The sequence below is a fragment of the Hippocampus zosterae genome, chromosome 5, assembly GCF_025434085.1.
Source record: "Hippocampus zosterae strain Florida chromosome 5, ASM2543408v3, whole genome shotgun sequence".
NCBI lineage: Eukaryota > Metazoa > Chordata > Actinopteri > Syngnathiformes > Syngnathidae > Hippocampus > Hippocampus zosterae.
In genome coordinates this window covers 20,619,506-20,635,236 of record NC_067455.1, presented here as the reverse complement: position 1 = coordinate 20,635,236, position 15,731 = coordinate 20,619,506, and the positions used below count along the sequence as shown (strand labels likewise).

The 15,731-nt window shown below is 40.8% G+C and overlaps 1 protein-coding gene and 1 long non-coding RNA gene across 5 annotated transcripts in view; one reads left to right on the top strand and one right to left on the bottom strand.

Annotated features, from left to right (window-relative positions):
• Positions 1-11,342, top strand: part of ttk (ttk protein kinase) — a 14,530-nt gene extending 3,188 nt beyond the window's left edge. The window contains exons 9-25 of one of the 4 annotated variants that reach the window (XM_052064657.1): positions 1,170-1,257; positions 1,345-1,453; positions 1,555-1,777; positions 2,729-2,835; positions 3,259-3,402; positions 6,690-6,808; positions 7,733-7,851; positions 8,014-8,143; positions 8,437-8,526; positions 8,691-8,848; positions 9,251-9,402; positions 9,495-9,619; positions 9,730-9,804; positions 9,898-10,074; positions 10,510-10,606; positions 10,940-11,058; positions 11,138-11,342. In XM_052064657.1, coding sequence (XP_051920617.1) covers positions 1,170-1,257; positions 1,345-1,453; positions 1,555-1,777; positions 2,729-2,835; positions 3,259-3,402; positions 6,690-6,808; positions 7,733-7,851; positions 8,014-8,143; positions 8,437-8,526; positions 8,691-8,848; positions 9,251-9,402; positions 9,495-9,619; positions 9,730-9,804; positions 9,898-10,074; positions 10,510-10,606; positions 10,940-11,058; positions 11,138-11,203 — 2,098 coding nt within the window. In that variant the 3' untranslated portion in view covers positions 11,204-11,342. The remainder of the gene's footprint in view (positions 1-1,169; positions 1,258-1,344; positions 1,454-1,554; positions 1,778-2,728; positions 2,836-3,258; positions 3,403-6,689; positions 6,809-7,732; positions 7,852-8,013; positions 8,144-8,436; positions 8,527-8,690; positions 8,849-9,250; positions 9,403-9,494; positions 9,620-9,729; positions 9,805-9,897; positions 10,075-10,509; positions 10,607-10,939; positions 11,059-11,137) is intronic. The other 3 variants (XM_052064658.1, XM_052064660.1, XM_052064661.1) reach the window with 3 other exon arrangements.
• Positions 9,943-15,500, bottom strand: LOC127600391 (uncharacterized). The gene is made up of 2 exons (XR_007962335.1): positions 15,234-15,500; positions 9,943-12,732 (listed from the first exon to the last, which is right to left on the bottom strand). It is a non-coding gene; the product is annotated as an uncharacterized LOC127600391 (long non-coding RNA).
• Positions 15,501-15,731: the final 231 nt, after the last annotated feature.

The window sequence follows — 15,731 nt, the reverse complement described above, 5'->3', positions numbered from 1 at the left end:
AAAATGTATTTTTTTTTTCCGGTCTAATAATGAAATGAATAATGGCGGCCCAGTAGGTGACTTGTTAGCGTGTCGCCCTCACCCTGCAGAGCTGCAGAGTTCAATTCCGGCTGTGGCCTTCCTGTGTGGAGTTTGCATGTTCTCCCTGTGCCTGCGTGGGTTTTCCCCGGGTACTCCACTTTCCTCCCACATTCCAAAAATATGCGTGGCAGGTCAATGGAACGTTGTAAATTTTTTCTTCGGTGTGAGTGTGTGCACAGATTGTTGTTCGTCTGTGTGCCCTGGAGCTGATCTAGATATGCATTTCGTATTTTGGTGGGTAAAGTTTAGCAATAATACCTATTTCAATTTCCCCAAATAACGTACGGTATTTGTTTATTATTCCTGTTCAGAAATTCTTTCGCAGTCAGTGTTAGATAATTGTCCGTTCTGTTATTTATGACTGATGAATGAGCCATTGATTGGTGAGCAGTTTTTGATCGATTTAATCATGCAAAATAGCGGAATTTACAGGGAAGGTGAGTATGCGTGGCATGCTTATGGCATTGAATGTTCTTTTTTTTGGGGGCGGGGGGGTGTTCTGCCCTTCTTACCCCAATTCTTAACTTTGTGATTTGAAAAGTGCATTGTACTCCATCGCAACATCAGTTCGTTTCTATGAATCATTCAGTCCTAAAATGTATTAATATCTAACAATATTGCTCTCAAAAGCCCAAACTGTTGAAATTCATTAAATTTCAAAGAATTCAAACAGTTGGACACCAATTCATACCTGGGGTATGATCGGATTTGAGGGTGTTACATTTTAAAGCATGTCACGGCTCGGTTACCGGTAAATCAAAAACAATTTTTCCGATTCAAATGTTTTTTTTTTTGCACCTCTGTTAATTATGTATCAATACCAAATAAACAATAATCTGTTAATTAGCAACGAATAAAGGATATCTTATCTTAAACACAGTGTTGAACTTTAATACATTTTTTATTAAATTAACTGATAGAATAATCCAAAAATATTCCATAGTAACAGTCCTAGTTGTTTGATTGTCTAGTTCTTGATTTCACAACCTGCATCTGTTTGATAATGAAGTACAGTACTTTCTACACAACAAAGTGAGTTCTCTACAACAACAAATGTGAAATATGTAAGTGGTTTTCTTCTGTTTCAGGCAAATGTCTGGTACAAATGTGAGCACAAAGCTTCAGCTTTTCTCTTCAAAGAAAGCTGCTGTTGATGACTACTTGACCAGCCTTCTGGTGAGCATTTTGTATTCTGGTTTTAGAATTCTTCATTAAGGCATTTTTTTGTGTCAAGAAGAACAAACATGTTGTCCATTATTGCAGACGCAATCTGTCACTCCAGAAGGTGGCCCTTGGCAGGACCAAGACTCCATGAAGTCCACGATCACTCACCTTTATACACATGAAACAAAAAATACCCTGAAACTGGATGGTAATGATAAACAGTGTTAATGCATGTCTGCATACTCATGGTCCGACCATAAAACTATTTTGTGATGTTTGCGTGTCTTGATTTTAACTTTTTCTTTGCAGACGTAACTGACAATTTTGAACAAGTCCTTCTTTTAAATTCCCCCGAGTCATGTTGGACTTACCTGATGAACCTTGAAAAAAGAGGCAACCCTCATACTGATGTGAATTTCCTGAATAAACTCAAAGAATGCTATTATAAAGTCTATTCACGTCTGCCGATAAAACAGCACTGCAAGAACTCCAGCTATGCAAGGTTGCTGATCAAATATGCAGAACTCACGGGGTAAGTGTGAACTCACTCTATAGTTTTACTGCATTGCCCTTTAAAAATATCTCCCCAATTTTCTATTGACCCATTTTCACAATTTACTCGCATGGTTAGAAATCTGGGCCTCTTTAACACAATCCTGATACAGTATATTAGCAGGATGCCACGGTTTACTCTGTATGAATGGCAACCGCTGCATACACAGGATTATTGTCAAGAGTGCACATTAAAAAAAAAGAAAACATTTTTTTGATGTGATTTTATTTTCCTTTGATTTTTAGTCTATTCCCTCATTACAAGAACAAATACCAGGGCTACACAATAGCAGCTTTATAAAACAATTTTGTTTACCCTTTTATTAAAAGACATTAAATTCATACCTTACAACATTGAGTTGCATGGTCCATTCGAAGAAACAAATCGTCCATCTCTGATTTGCAGTATGGAAACCTGTGATCAGTTCGTGAACTTCCGGCTGCACACAAGACGGCCTTCTGCTTGTTGCTGCTGCGGAGCCATTGAGTTTTATGTGGATCTTTTGGGGCATAACCTTAAAGTGATTCTAATGTGTAATTAAGAGTAAAAAAAAACAAAACAGGAGTGAGGTGAGTTAGGCATCGAGCCAAGGATGGTTTCCTCCCCAAATTTTGCGTATAGCTGAAAGTTAATTAAAAAAAAACGTTCATTCGTAACTCGAGGTTTCATTGGATTTGTAACAATAATAATTTCAGACAACTGGTGTAATTGGATTGTTTCCCCACAGCACCCCTCAAGAGCTCTCATAATGTGCCATAGCGCCTTAGTTGTGAGCCACTGACCAATGCTCCCTTTACTAGGCTATGTTTGTTAGATTTAATTTTATATGTGATGTATGACTGAGTTTCATTCCAGTAAGATGATGATGATACTTTATGATTATGACTCAGTTCACATTTTTGTGTTGAATTTTCTGTTTTTCCTTTGAAGCATTGATGACCCTGATGGAGCTGAAGACCATTTCATAGTTGCAAGATCCCACTGCAAAACCTTTGCATTTGTCCATGTAGCACATGCTCAGTTTGTGGTTTCTCAAGGTATAGTAACACAATCTTTTTACGGTTTTGCCTTATATTTACTACATGATGCTACTGGAATCTAATGTGGAGAGTCAAACTCATATCTTATGTATGTGTTTATTCTTAAAGTTGAAAGACAACGTGTGTATTGTTGAACTTGAAACTGTAAGCAAGATTTGAATGTAGCCCCACTTAACCGACCAGCCCCAAGACACGCACACGACAGCTATCCGTGTCACCAATATTATCCCTTGACAGTAATGAGCTTTCATTTCCTGTGACACTACTACACATCAGCAACTTGACCACCTCCCCCCCAAAAACATTTTAAAAATAACAGTTTTGTGGGTTTTTTTTAATCACTGCCTACTCTAGCCATAAAAGCATTACTACTCACCCGATTGATTGCAAATTGAGTGATATTTTGTCGTTGTTATGAAGGAAATGTGAACAAGGCGGCTTCAATACTGTTCAAAGCCCATACCTTAAGTGCCAAACCAGCTGAGCTGTTGGAGGTGGCCCTGAGGAACCTGAAAGCTGGAGAGAAACAACTTGTTCCCACCAAGAAGGAGCAGCTCTCTATAGGTATTCTCAAAGCCAAATACAGTGATCCCTCGCTATTTCGCGGTTCGTTTATTGTGGCTCCAGTGCATCCCGGATTTTTTCAAGCATATATATATATATATATATATATATAAATTTCATATGCATGTAGTACTGTATATGTTGCTCTATGTGACTCGCTGTTGTTTTGCTGACTTGAGCTTCAGCTTCTCGCGGACTTAATTTTAAAAAATATATACCGGTATATATATGTTTACTGTATTTTGTTATTCATAAACTAATCCAACTTATACATGTTTAAATCAATTAGTATACAGCATTAAGTCATGTTAATTACCCGGTACTTCAAAATTTACTTCTACATGCATGTATACCATTAAATTTGGCCTTATAAATATTATGTATATCTACCTATATGGAGGAGGGGGTCGCTACTTCGCAGATTTTCGTTTATCGCGGGTGGTTTTGGTCTCCCATTAACCGCGATAAACGAGGGATTACTGTTTAGCAAAGTCTGGACAGCGCTGACATGCACAGGGTGTGGCGCCATCTTGTTACTTAGTTTGGCATAACTTGCATAGAGTGCAATTGACTTTTTCAAATTGACTTTTGTACCATCTGTAGGAATTTGTTTCCCCACAAAAATCTCACTTTAAACATAGTTTTTTTTTTTTTTTTTGATTTTCAAGTCTAAGATGACCATCATCGCCAGTGAGTGACCTATAAGAGAAATAGATTCATGAAGTATAGAAGACTATATGCTGTTTTACGCATACAGAATTACATACTGTCATATATTCCACTCCGAGTGAGGATAAACAACCTGTATCAATCAACGTATACATTATCTGTGGCGGGCTGCCACAAATGAATTTTGGCCTCTGCTAATAGATTTTAGCGCCACTTCCTCACTGTTGTAAATTTTCAGTGTTGTGGAATGTTACTTTACAAAAAAATTATCGCTACAAACTGCTCCTTCCTAAAAGTAATTGACTTACTAACTCATTGGGTGCCTTGTAAAAGTAATTAGTTACTCAGAAAGTAATTATATTTTTCTGTTATATTCAATTTGTAGTGTAAAAGACATTTATGGTAGCTGAATGAAGAGTAAAAACAATACACTTTAGAATACTTGGTATTTATTCGCAAATTGGTCATGGCTAGCCTGCCCTGATAGAGTGTGTAAATAATTAGATTGCGCCACTAACACTGTGTACAGTGGGGATGGGGCGCTGCGGACTTCGACTCGGGACGTTGTGAATCGGTGGGCAGAGTACTTCGAAGACCTCAACTCCACCAACACGCCTTCCTTGGAGGAAGCAGAGCCCGGGGACTCTGAGGTGGGCTCTCCTATCTCTGTGGCTGAAGTCACCGATGTGGTTAAAAAGCTCCTCGGTGGCAAGGCCCCAGGGGTGGATGAGATCCACCCGGAGTTCCTCAAGGTTCTGGATGTTGTGGGGCTGTCCTGGTTGACACGCCTCTGCAACATCGCGCGGTCAACAGGGAGTGTGCCTCTGGATTGGCAGACTGGGGTGGTGGTCCCTCTTTTTAAAAAGGGGGACCGGAGGGTGTGTTCCAACTACAGAGGGATCACACTCCTCAGTCTCCCTGGTAAGGTCTATTCAAGGGTGCTGGAGAGGAGGGTCCGTCAGGAAGTCAAGCCTCAGATTGGGGAGGAGCAGTGTGGTTTTCGTCCCGGCCGTGGAACAGTGGACCAGCTCTACACCCTTAGCAGGGTCCTCGAGGGTATGTGGGAATTCGCCCAACCAGTCTACATGTGGTTTGTGGACTTCTTTTTGTGGAGAAGGCGTTTGACCATATCCCTCTGGGAGTTCTGTGGGGGGTGCTTCGTGTGTATGGGGTACCGAGCCCCCTGATACGGGCTGTTCGGTCACTATCCCACCGATGTCAGAGTTTGGTTCGCATTGCCGGCAGTAAGTCGGAATCGTTTCCAGTGGGGGTAGGACTCCGCCAAGGCTGCCCTTTGTCGCCGATTCTGTTCATAACCTTTATGGACAGAATTTCTAGGCGCAGCTGAAGCTTTGAGGGGGTCCGTTTTGGGGGCCTCAGTATTTCATCCCTGCTTTTTGTGGTGCTGTTGGCTCCTTCAAACAGGGCTCTCCAACACTCACTGGAGCGTTTCGCAGCCGAGTGTAAAGCGGTTGGGATGAAGATCAGCACCTCCAAATCTGAAACCATGGTCCTCAGTCGGAAAAGGGTGGAGTTCCCCCTCTGGGTCGGGGAGGAGATCTTGCCCCAAGTGGAGGAGTTCAAGTATCTTGGGGTCTTGTTCACGAGTGGGGGCAGGAGAGAGCGGGAGATCGACAGGAGGATCAGTGCAGCGTCTGCTGTGATGCGGACGTTGTATCGGTCTGTCGTAGTGAAGAAGGAGCTGAGCCAAAGGGCGAAGCTCTCAATTTACCGGTCAATCTACGTCCCAACCCTCATCTATGGTCACGAGCTATGGGTCGTGACCGAAAGAACGAGATGCCGGTTACAAGCGGTCGAAATGAGTTTTTGATCCGCAGGGTGTCCGGGCTCTCCCTTAGAGATAAGGTGAGAAGCTCGGTCATCCGGGAGGGGCTCAGAGTCGAGCCGCTACTCCTCCACATCGAGAGGAGCCAGATGAGGTGGCTTGGGCATCTGATTCGGATGCCTCCTGAGCGCCGCCCTGGTGAGGTGTTCCGGTCATGTCCCACCGGGAGGAGACCCAGAGGAAGACCCAGGACACGCTGGAGAGACTATGTCACCCAGCTGGCCTGGGAACGTCTCGGGATCCGCCGGGGAGAGCTGGAAGAAGTAGCTATGGAGAGGGAAGTCTGGGGTTCCCTGCTAAAGCTGTTGTCCCCGCGACCGGGCCCCGGATAAGCGATGGATGGATGGATGGATGGATGGATGGATGGATGGATGGATGGATGGATGGATGGATGGATGGATGGATGGATGGATGGATGGATGGATGGATGGATGGATGGATGGATGGACGGATGGATGGATAGGTATACAGATATACAGTACAGTATATTAAAAAATATGCAATGCAATATTGTTTTATGAGTATACTGTATAGTTAAGAAATGTCCCCAAATCCACTTCCAAAGAGCCCAAAGTTGACCGAGGCTATCGCAGGCCTTTATTGGAAACATGGAGAAAATCGACATGCTGGTTAACAATATGTCCTCTCCTGTCACTGCAGTGTCCAGACTGCCTTTTTTATGGCCTTGGGCGTTCTCCTAACATCATTGTAGCGTAAATTATTATTTTAAAGTTTTTGAAATTAACACGTCAACATGCGGGGTGCATCCAAGAACCCCAGCTCCCTGACAGGCTTGCTGTGAACCAAACAGCGGAACATCCCAAACCTGCCAGCAAGGAGAGTGTATCAGTTGGAGAGTGGAAGATTACAACTCCGGATGTTTTGACAAAGGTTGGACATCTTTATACACACACTGCAGAATGCCTTGATAATTTTAAATCAGTACAATACCAGTATGTCTGCCAATACAGTGTGCGGCTTATCTGAATTCTTTGCCAGGGTTTTTTCTTTCTCAATTTGAAGCAGATGTTGTACCATTCGATTCATACACACACACCCAACTGCTTCAAAAAAAAGCACATTTCACATTTTGGTAAAGTTTTTCACTGTTCTTTAATGTTTTCCTTTTCTTAAAAAAAATCTGGGTTTTTTTTGTTTTTTTTTTTGTATTATGCAAACCTTTTCAATTAACAATCATGTCATTGAATCTTTCTTTCAAACCATCAAAATCAACCGAGCCCAAGCTTTTCAATCAGTGAATAATGGGTTCACAGGTTGTGTGGTGTGGCCACTTGTTCTTGAGACATTTTACAGGTTATATTTTCGAATAAGCATTCAATGGCTGCATCTCATCAGTGACATGAAGTAACATCTAACATGAACTTCGACTTTTTCATTACCTGTAAGACCTGCAATCACCTCTCATCTTTGTAATCTTACCTTGTTTGGAAGAATATTTGCATATTTTATGAGCTCTCTGAGTAATTAAAAAAACAGAATACTTATTTTAAGATGTAATTTTTAAATAAGTGAGACATTTTTGGTTACAAAAGAAGCAATATTTGCGTTTTTTAAAAAGTCAATGAAATCGTCTGACACATTTGGCGTGACACTCACTGCCTTGCAGTCAAAGTGACAGTTTGTGCACCTCTGGTCAGTTGTAAACCGTTTTCGTGATGTGAGATGTTTCAAAGCCAGAGGCTGCCACTCACAATTTTATATCTAGGAAAAAACTTCATTACACAACATACGGTGATTCAACTTCCTGTCAAATTGAACCCCTTTTTGCATTCACGTCTCTTCTCTTCTTTTTAGGTGAAACGTGAAACACCACCTGATTCCAAACCAGTTCCCTGTTTGAGCAACTCCATCCCGGCTCCATCGAAATTAGATCCACAGACTCCAAATAACTACAGCGGTACCTGTGCTAATCGGTAATACCACGCGGGCCAATTGGTAAAATACATTTATTGTTTTGTGCCTGCTTTTAACGCAAAGAACCTTGTGAGGTAGATGAAAATTGTGAAACTTTGTTGTGTGAATTAATCACTAAATTTGATTTGCCTAACTTGAACTTCTACCCTTCTCCCCTTCAGCTTTATTACTCCTATTTCCATGAGAGAACCTGCAGTGTTGTATTCATCCCGAAAAGCAGCACACAGTGGAGAACCTGTTCAGCAGCCATGCCCACCTATGAATTACTCAGCTGCCTTTCACATTCCACAGGTACAACCACTTAACTTGTGCCACAACGGTACAGTCCACTTCCATTTCCAGTTTGTGTCACGTCGATAAGGAAGTGTCTTTGTATTTTGCTTGCATTCTCTCTGGACATGTATACAGTATCATGATTACCAATTCTAATCTTACCAACTGGGGGGGAAAATGCCAATCAAACTTTGTATCACGATTCGGTCGAAATATACCACTGTGTTGGTTCCACTAACCAACAACACAAAACTGTGAAACTGCATTTTTTCAAACATTTGAAATGGTAACAAGACATTTTTTACTACTAGCAGGTTTCCTTCACAACAAATGAGTTCGTGACCATTAAAGGCAAACAGTTCTTCATTCTTAAAATGATTGGACGTGGTGGATCCGGCAAGGTAAATGACAGAAAATAAATATAGTATATTGGTGAAAATGTGCTGCGCATGTGACTCCCTTGTAATAATACTAATAAAAATAGAAATTCAAAATAATAATCATACATAATAATTGTCCGTATTTGCTCGTCATAATCATAGCTTATTTAATTTTTTTTCTTTAGGTGTACCAGGTCCTGGATGAAAAAAAACAATTGTTTGCAGTGAAATACATCGACCTTGAGGATGCAGATGCTCAGACAGTAGAAAATTCCAAAAATGAGATTGAGCATCTGAACTACTTGCAGCAATACAGCGATCAAATCATAAAGCTCTATGACTAGTAAGTGCATGGACTGGGTGGAAAGAATTCCATTGAATAAAAATCCCTCTGTTTTTATTCTGTTCATCACGTTATTGTTAGATGATGTGTGGTTTTACTGTCACGTGGACGACGACCACGACTTCATACTTACGATAAGATAACCTTCATTTGTCCCACACTGGGGAAATTTGCAGTCCACAGCAGCAAAATTCGGGGGAAGAAAAAAAACAGTGTTTCATTGTGCAATACAGTGCAATATAAAATATAGTATTAGCAATACAGTATATTTGTAGAATAAATATAATACATTAGCGGTAGAATTGAAAACACAGCATAAGGTAACTGTGCAATTTAGTGGAACATACATTGCACTGTACATTTCAGGGTTATTTTAATGTTCTTGTGGTCATGTTTTTGCAGTGAAATAACCAACAGCTACATTTATGTGTTGATGGAGTGTGGCAACTTGGATCTCAACACTTGGTTGCAGAGCAGAACGTCTGTCAATCCAATTGAGAGGAAGCTATACTGGAAGTACATGCTAGAAGCCGTCCAGACAATTCACAAACATGGTACTTTCTTTCTCTCACTCTCTCGAGCTCCAATTAGTAACTTGTATTTATTTTAAACCATTCTCATGCGTGTTTTTGGCTCTTGTGTGCAGGAATCGTCCACGGTGACTTGAAGCCAGCAAATTTTGTCATTGTCAACGCGACACTGAAGCTAATTGACTTTGGTATTGCAAGCCGTATGCAACCTGATGTGACAAGCATTATGAAGGATACACAAGTAAGAGCTGTAAATTCGGAGGAGTTAAAAGCCAATGAATGTTTGACATACAAGTGAAATAAAACATGGTCAGGGTAAATGTAAGTGTCATTATGTCAAATCAAACACAGGCTGGAACCCTCAACTATATGCCCCCAGAGGCAATTAAAGACACTTCATCCCAGCATGGAAAAGCACGCTCAAAAGTACTCTTCCTATTGTTTATTTAACAATTTAAGAAATATCTTTCTGATTGCAGAAGAGTGTCTGCTAACTTTTTTAAAAATTTTGTTTCTAAGATAGGTCCAAAGGGGGATGTGTGGTCCCTCGGATGTATCCTGTACTATATGACATACAGAAAGAGTCCATTCCAAAGCATCACCAATCGAATCAGCAAGATGCATGCCATCATCAATCCCAGCCATAAAATTGCATTTCCTGACATCTCAGAGAAGGACTTGCTGGATGTGTTGAAAGTAAGAGCCCGAAAACAACAATTTTTTGTCTTGGTGATCGGTCGTTTATACAGCAATTATTTGTATTTGGTGTTCATGTTCTCAATGATAAAAGACACATTATATTGTATTATTTTAAAACAAAGTCAACTAAAGAAATGAGAAGCTTCCCAAGTTGCATACATCATCAGTCCAAATCTTCCTTAGATGTAACATACAAGTACAATGTACAAGTTAATTTAATGAATGCGAGTTCTGAAAACGGTCACAGCTCCTCTCAAGAAGACATTTTGATTTAGTCTTTTGGTCAATTGAGAATCATCATGAGATCATAAATTACTCAACTTTGGTATTGCAAAAAACTAGAATGGTGGTCTTCAGAAACAACACTGCCTGAGATGTATCAGCAAACCTCTGTGTATTTTGTAACCGCGAATACGGCTTCTTGTTTGACAGAGATGCTTGGTCCGAAGTCCTAGGGAGCGAATATCCATTGTAGAACTGCTGGAGCATCCATACCTGCAACTTAAGCCACAAAGGTCTCCGGAACCAGGTACATACATTCATCATACAAATATATACAATGTGCTCTGTGTGATTAAGTATGTAGAATGAACTTTAATTTTCTGGTCGACAAAGCATACCTAAAGCCACAGCATCTGAAGTTAGCCCTAAAAAACATCTACGTACAGGTTCTGTATTTAGACTGCTTTTCTCACTCCGGGTCTCTGCCTGCTAAAGTTGCAATGCTAGCGTCAGCAGCCTTTGGGTGGCCCAACACAGTCACGTGGTGGCCCTTGGCCATTGTTAATGTAGAAATCTGTATGCCCAATAATTTGGAATGTAGTGAAAGTCAAAATAAGATTGAAAGGCTCATTTTGTTGAGGACCATCATGTGACACGTTTTCAACTGCTTCAGAACATCCATACAACTGTGATCTCAAGAAAATACTAACAGACCTTGCAGCCATCCAGTCTCCCACCAGCGTCATTCGAGCTGCGAATGTAAGATTTCCTTTGATAAATTGCCAGTTTATTTTTTCCAGCCATTTCATCATCTCATACAGTGCTTTTCTCTCAACAGAATCTGGCCAAAATGTGCGACAGTGGCAAGAAGCTGGATGTGGCAGAGTGTGCCAAGTCAACTTAACAATGTAGAAAAAGAAATGTAAATATGTTTGCTTTTTCATCTTTAACTTGATACAGTGATTATGTACATTTTGATATTGAAGACATTGAACAGAACTGCAGTACACTTTTTTTTTTCTTGAGGAAAATTGTTCTTGTTCTTCTTTTCATTTTTTCTGTTTAAATAAACTTACCGTACTGTATCCTCAAGGGTTAGCCTCATCATCATGTATTCCTGTAATTTCTAAAAGAGCAGTGCCAAACCACAAAGAGGTCCACTATCACACAAAAGAGTTTGTGTAATTTCAGTTTGCTGTCATTTGTGATCAAGTACAGTAGACCTCATAAAAAAGCAGACTAATGCTGCAGCAGATCAACAAACCTCTTTGTATATATTTAAGGATAAAAGGTTTAAGGTATACATTTTTGTGTAGTACATCATAAGACCAGTGTTACTTGTGTACAACTGCTGTAAAAGCGTCGATTACATAAACGCAAAAACTACCGGCCATTTGACCAATAATTTTGCAATTGTGGACGCGGTGCATCAGGCAATAGAGATGGAAACTGTTCAAGCGCAAGTAGCTGATTGATTTAGGACAGGGGTGTCAAACTCATTTTTGTCACGGGCCTCTTTGAAGTTCCGGGTTCCCTCGGAGGGCCGTTATGACAGTGAAACCAAATAAATCTTTAATTGTCTTATCGTATTGTACACCAAAAATTGATAGATGACTAGTTTTGAAATCAGTCAATTATAATGGTTTGTTTAATTTTTAGTTTAGTGAGTGTAAACAGGGTAACAGAATTCTGAACATTATTTCTGCAGTATTTCCTACACAGGATAATTTGACATTATCGGTACAAATGCAATTGTGGACGCAGTGCATCAGGCAATAGAGATGGAAACTGTTCAAGCGCAAGTAGCTGATTGATTTAGGACAGGGGTGTCAAACTCATTTTTGTCACAGGCCTCTTTGAAGTTCCGGGTTCCCTCGGAGGGCCGTTATGACAGTGAAACCAAATAAATCTTTAATTGTCTTATCGTATTGTACACCAAAAATTGATAGATGACTAGTTTTGAAATCAGTCAATTATAATGGTTTGTTTAATTTTTAGTTTAGTGAGTGTAAACAGGGTAACAGAATTCTGAACATTATTTCTGCAGTATTTCCTACACAGGATAATTTGACATTATCGGTACAAATTTGACAAGGAGCATGGACGTTGACACACATGATTTGCTTTCACGGGCAACATAAAATGATGTGGTACACCAGATCTGGCCCCCAGGCCTTGAGTTTGACACATGGTCAAAGAACATACGCTGCGTTCGGAAATTAACATTAGGGGAATGTGCTTGTTGCTGATGGTGAAGTGGTACACTCACCTGACTTGTGTCTGGGCAGTGTTAACACTTAATAGCAGTGTGGTTGTGGGTGTGAATGTTTTTTTTGTCACTCTATGTGCCCTGTGACTGATGACCAATTCAGTGTGTAGTCTGCCTTGTGCCCGGAGCTCACCTGGAATAGGTTCCGGCAACTCTCTGCAACCCTGTTCAGGAGAAGCAGCGTTAAAAATGTATGGATGGCTGAAGTGTGCTCTGCCTCTCCAAGCATACACTCTCAGAGTAGTGCAGGAGCGTCAGAGTGAATTTCCGATGCACCCGATACACATTAATTGAAAATATAAATATACCGGTAGGACTTTTGTTTTTGTCCCCATTTTTCGTGAGCTGTTACTCAAAGATGTCAACTATTTCTGTATTCACAAAAGGCGATTTTTCCTCAAATATATCTAAATCTGTGTTGTGAGTCCTTTGTGGAGATGATCCATCCCACCTCACAGGTGTGGTTTATCAAGATACTGATGAGACAGCCTGGTTGTTGCACAAGTGTGCCACGTGCCGTTTTTCTTTTCTTGGGAAGAGGTATCTGGTGTGATCACCATTTGCTTCATACATTGCAACTCCCTTGGCATAGAGTTGATCAGGTTGATTGTGGCCTGTGCACTCATCTTAAGTGGCTGTTTGAAGTTGCTGGATATTGGTCGTATATGCCGATGCAGAGCATCCTAATCATGCTCATTGAGCAGTGCTCAATGAGGGACAATTTGGAGTGTTCAAACAGCCTGCCATGCATGTTTTTTTATGTCGGAGGAACAGAGCGGAGTACCAGTAGAAAACCCACGCAGGCCGGGGGAGAACATGCTAACTTCACACGGAGGCCGGAGCCGTAATCGAACTCTGCACCTCCGCACTGTGAGGTCGACATGCTAACCACTGGACTACCGTCCGTAATGGCAAAATATAATTTACAAAATACAAGACCATTACATTTATCTCGCTTTTACATGTTTTTATTCCAAGCAACTTAAAGCAAAACAATGTGATTTATACTGCATGCGTGAAGGTCCTTTATCCGTATACTGCATTTCCTTGCATTTAGTTATTTGGAGAAACGTATGAAATGTTTTTAAGCTATAATTTTTTATTTATTTATACGAATAAAAGACATTACGAAAAAGGTTTGCAGGAGGTCAAAATGTTTTGTAATGAAACACAACAACAAACGGTTGATCAGAATCAGGCATAGTTGTTGACATTCGCCTCGCATTTTGCACGATTTTCCACCTTCCTCAAATGCAACATGAGCTCGTGGCACAGGTATTAGTGATGTGTCGTTCGCGAACGACCCGGCTCCGAGAGCCGCTCTTTGAAGTGAACGATGGGTGCCGGCTCCAACCTCATTGGGAGCCGGCTCCTCTTTGGGAGCCGGAAGGGGGCGGTTACACGCACACACACGCGCGCGCGCTGCAGTTTAGAGAAGGGGGAGGGGTTAGAGAAGAGACACACAGCAGCACACTGAGCAGCACGCGAACAAGACCGACAAGGAGACGAGAGAGCTAGTTAGTGAAAAAAAAACAACACGGTGGAAAGTGGAAAGGTGAGAAATGGATAGGAAACGCAGTGAAATATGGACTCATTTCAATTTAATTGATAGTTCAAAGGCAGCGTTTAGACTGTGCATGGTTAAAATATCCCATAGATCAGGCTCCACAAATAACCTGCACAGGCACATCAGAAATGTCCACCCATCAGTACAATCTGAAGAGAAAAGACAAGCAAGGGAACCAGCTATTAATGAAGTTGCTAGTGTGTCTGCAACTGTTGGTGCTGCTGCAATGTCACAACTGCCTAGATGTACAACCCAGAGCTCTATGAGCCACTTTATGCAAAAACCTATAAAACCAGCAAAACAGAACACAATTGATGAGGAACTGGGTAAAATGATTGCCAGGGATTTTCATCCATTTTGTGTTGGCTGTGTGTTGTCGCAACATCTGTCCCCTCAGAGAGAATCTTCTCCAAAACAGGGCAAATATTAACAGAGGAGAAAGAGGATCAACCCCTCAAAGCTGAGGCACTTGGTTTTTCTTCATGCCAATCTTCGCTAAACACAAGCTAAAACCTTTACCTGGATGCTGCTTTTTTTTCTTTTTGTTTTACAAATGTTATAATTTGTTGTGTGGTATTCAAAGCTTAGTTATGTTGATTTACTGTAAATAGTTAAAAGCTTATAAATATACACATTCAGAGATTGGAACTTTTTGACGACCTTGTTTTGAGATGGGTCTTTGTACTTTGTTTTTATTTTTTTAGCACTCCATGTTGAGTATGTTCAGAAGAATATAAATAAAGCCATATAAATCATAAATATTTGATATAATGTCTATTTTTGAAATTAGTACTTCATTTTACACATAATATTACGTTATTTTTGGTATTAAATTAATTTAAGCAACAACAAAAAAACTGAGGAGCAATTTGGGAGCCGAAAGAGCCGGCTCTTTTTAGGGAGCCGATCCAAAAGAGCTGGCTCTCTAAAAGGAGCCGGTATTCCCATCACTAACAGGTATGGGTCTATTTGCTGCAAAAGTGATGTGTACACGCCGCCTCCTCCAGCCAATCACGCCATGGTATGGTTGCGTTATTCCCCGAGGGCGCACTGGTTCATTCTTCCCGTTCAGAAATTCAGGGTGTTGCTCAAATTTACCATTTGGTTATTCAGACTGCATCAAAAAGGAGTGACACTCGACGTTCCGACCAATACGGTGCTCTATTCGGAAATGCGTGGGGGCGGATCGCAATCCTCCTTCCGAATAGGGTTCTGAATCTCAGCACTGAGGACGATTCGATACACATCACGATCCACTGCCAGCGATGCGATACTTAAACGATACGAGGAATTTTCTGGCGATACGATTCACCGTTTCCCGATGCGATACGATTCGATACACATTAAGTACAAATCAATGCGATCCAATACGATACAATGCAATTTGTTGCGATATTGTGCAATTAAACATGATGCAAATAAGCAAAGAAAAAAAGCTTTTAAAAAGATGGAATTCAGTATGGTATTACAAAAAGGATACCACTTTATTCCTTATAAACAGTAGAACGTGTAAAACAACTTATTTAAGCCCTTTCACAATTGGGTTTTGTGCAAAGAAAATGTAAACAATTTGGCACCTGAGACTCACAGCTGTTG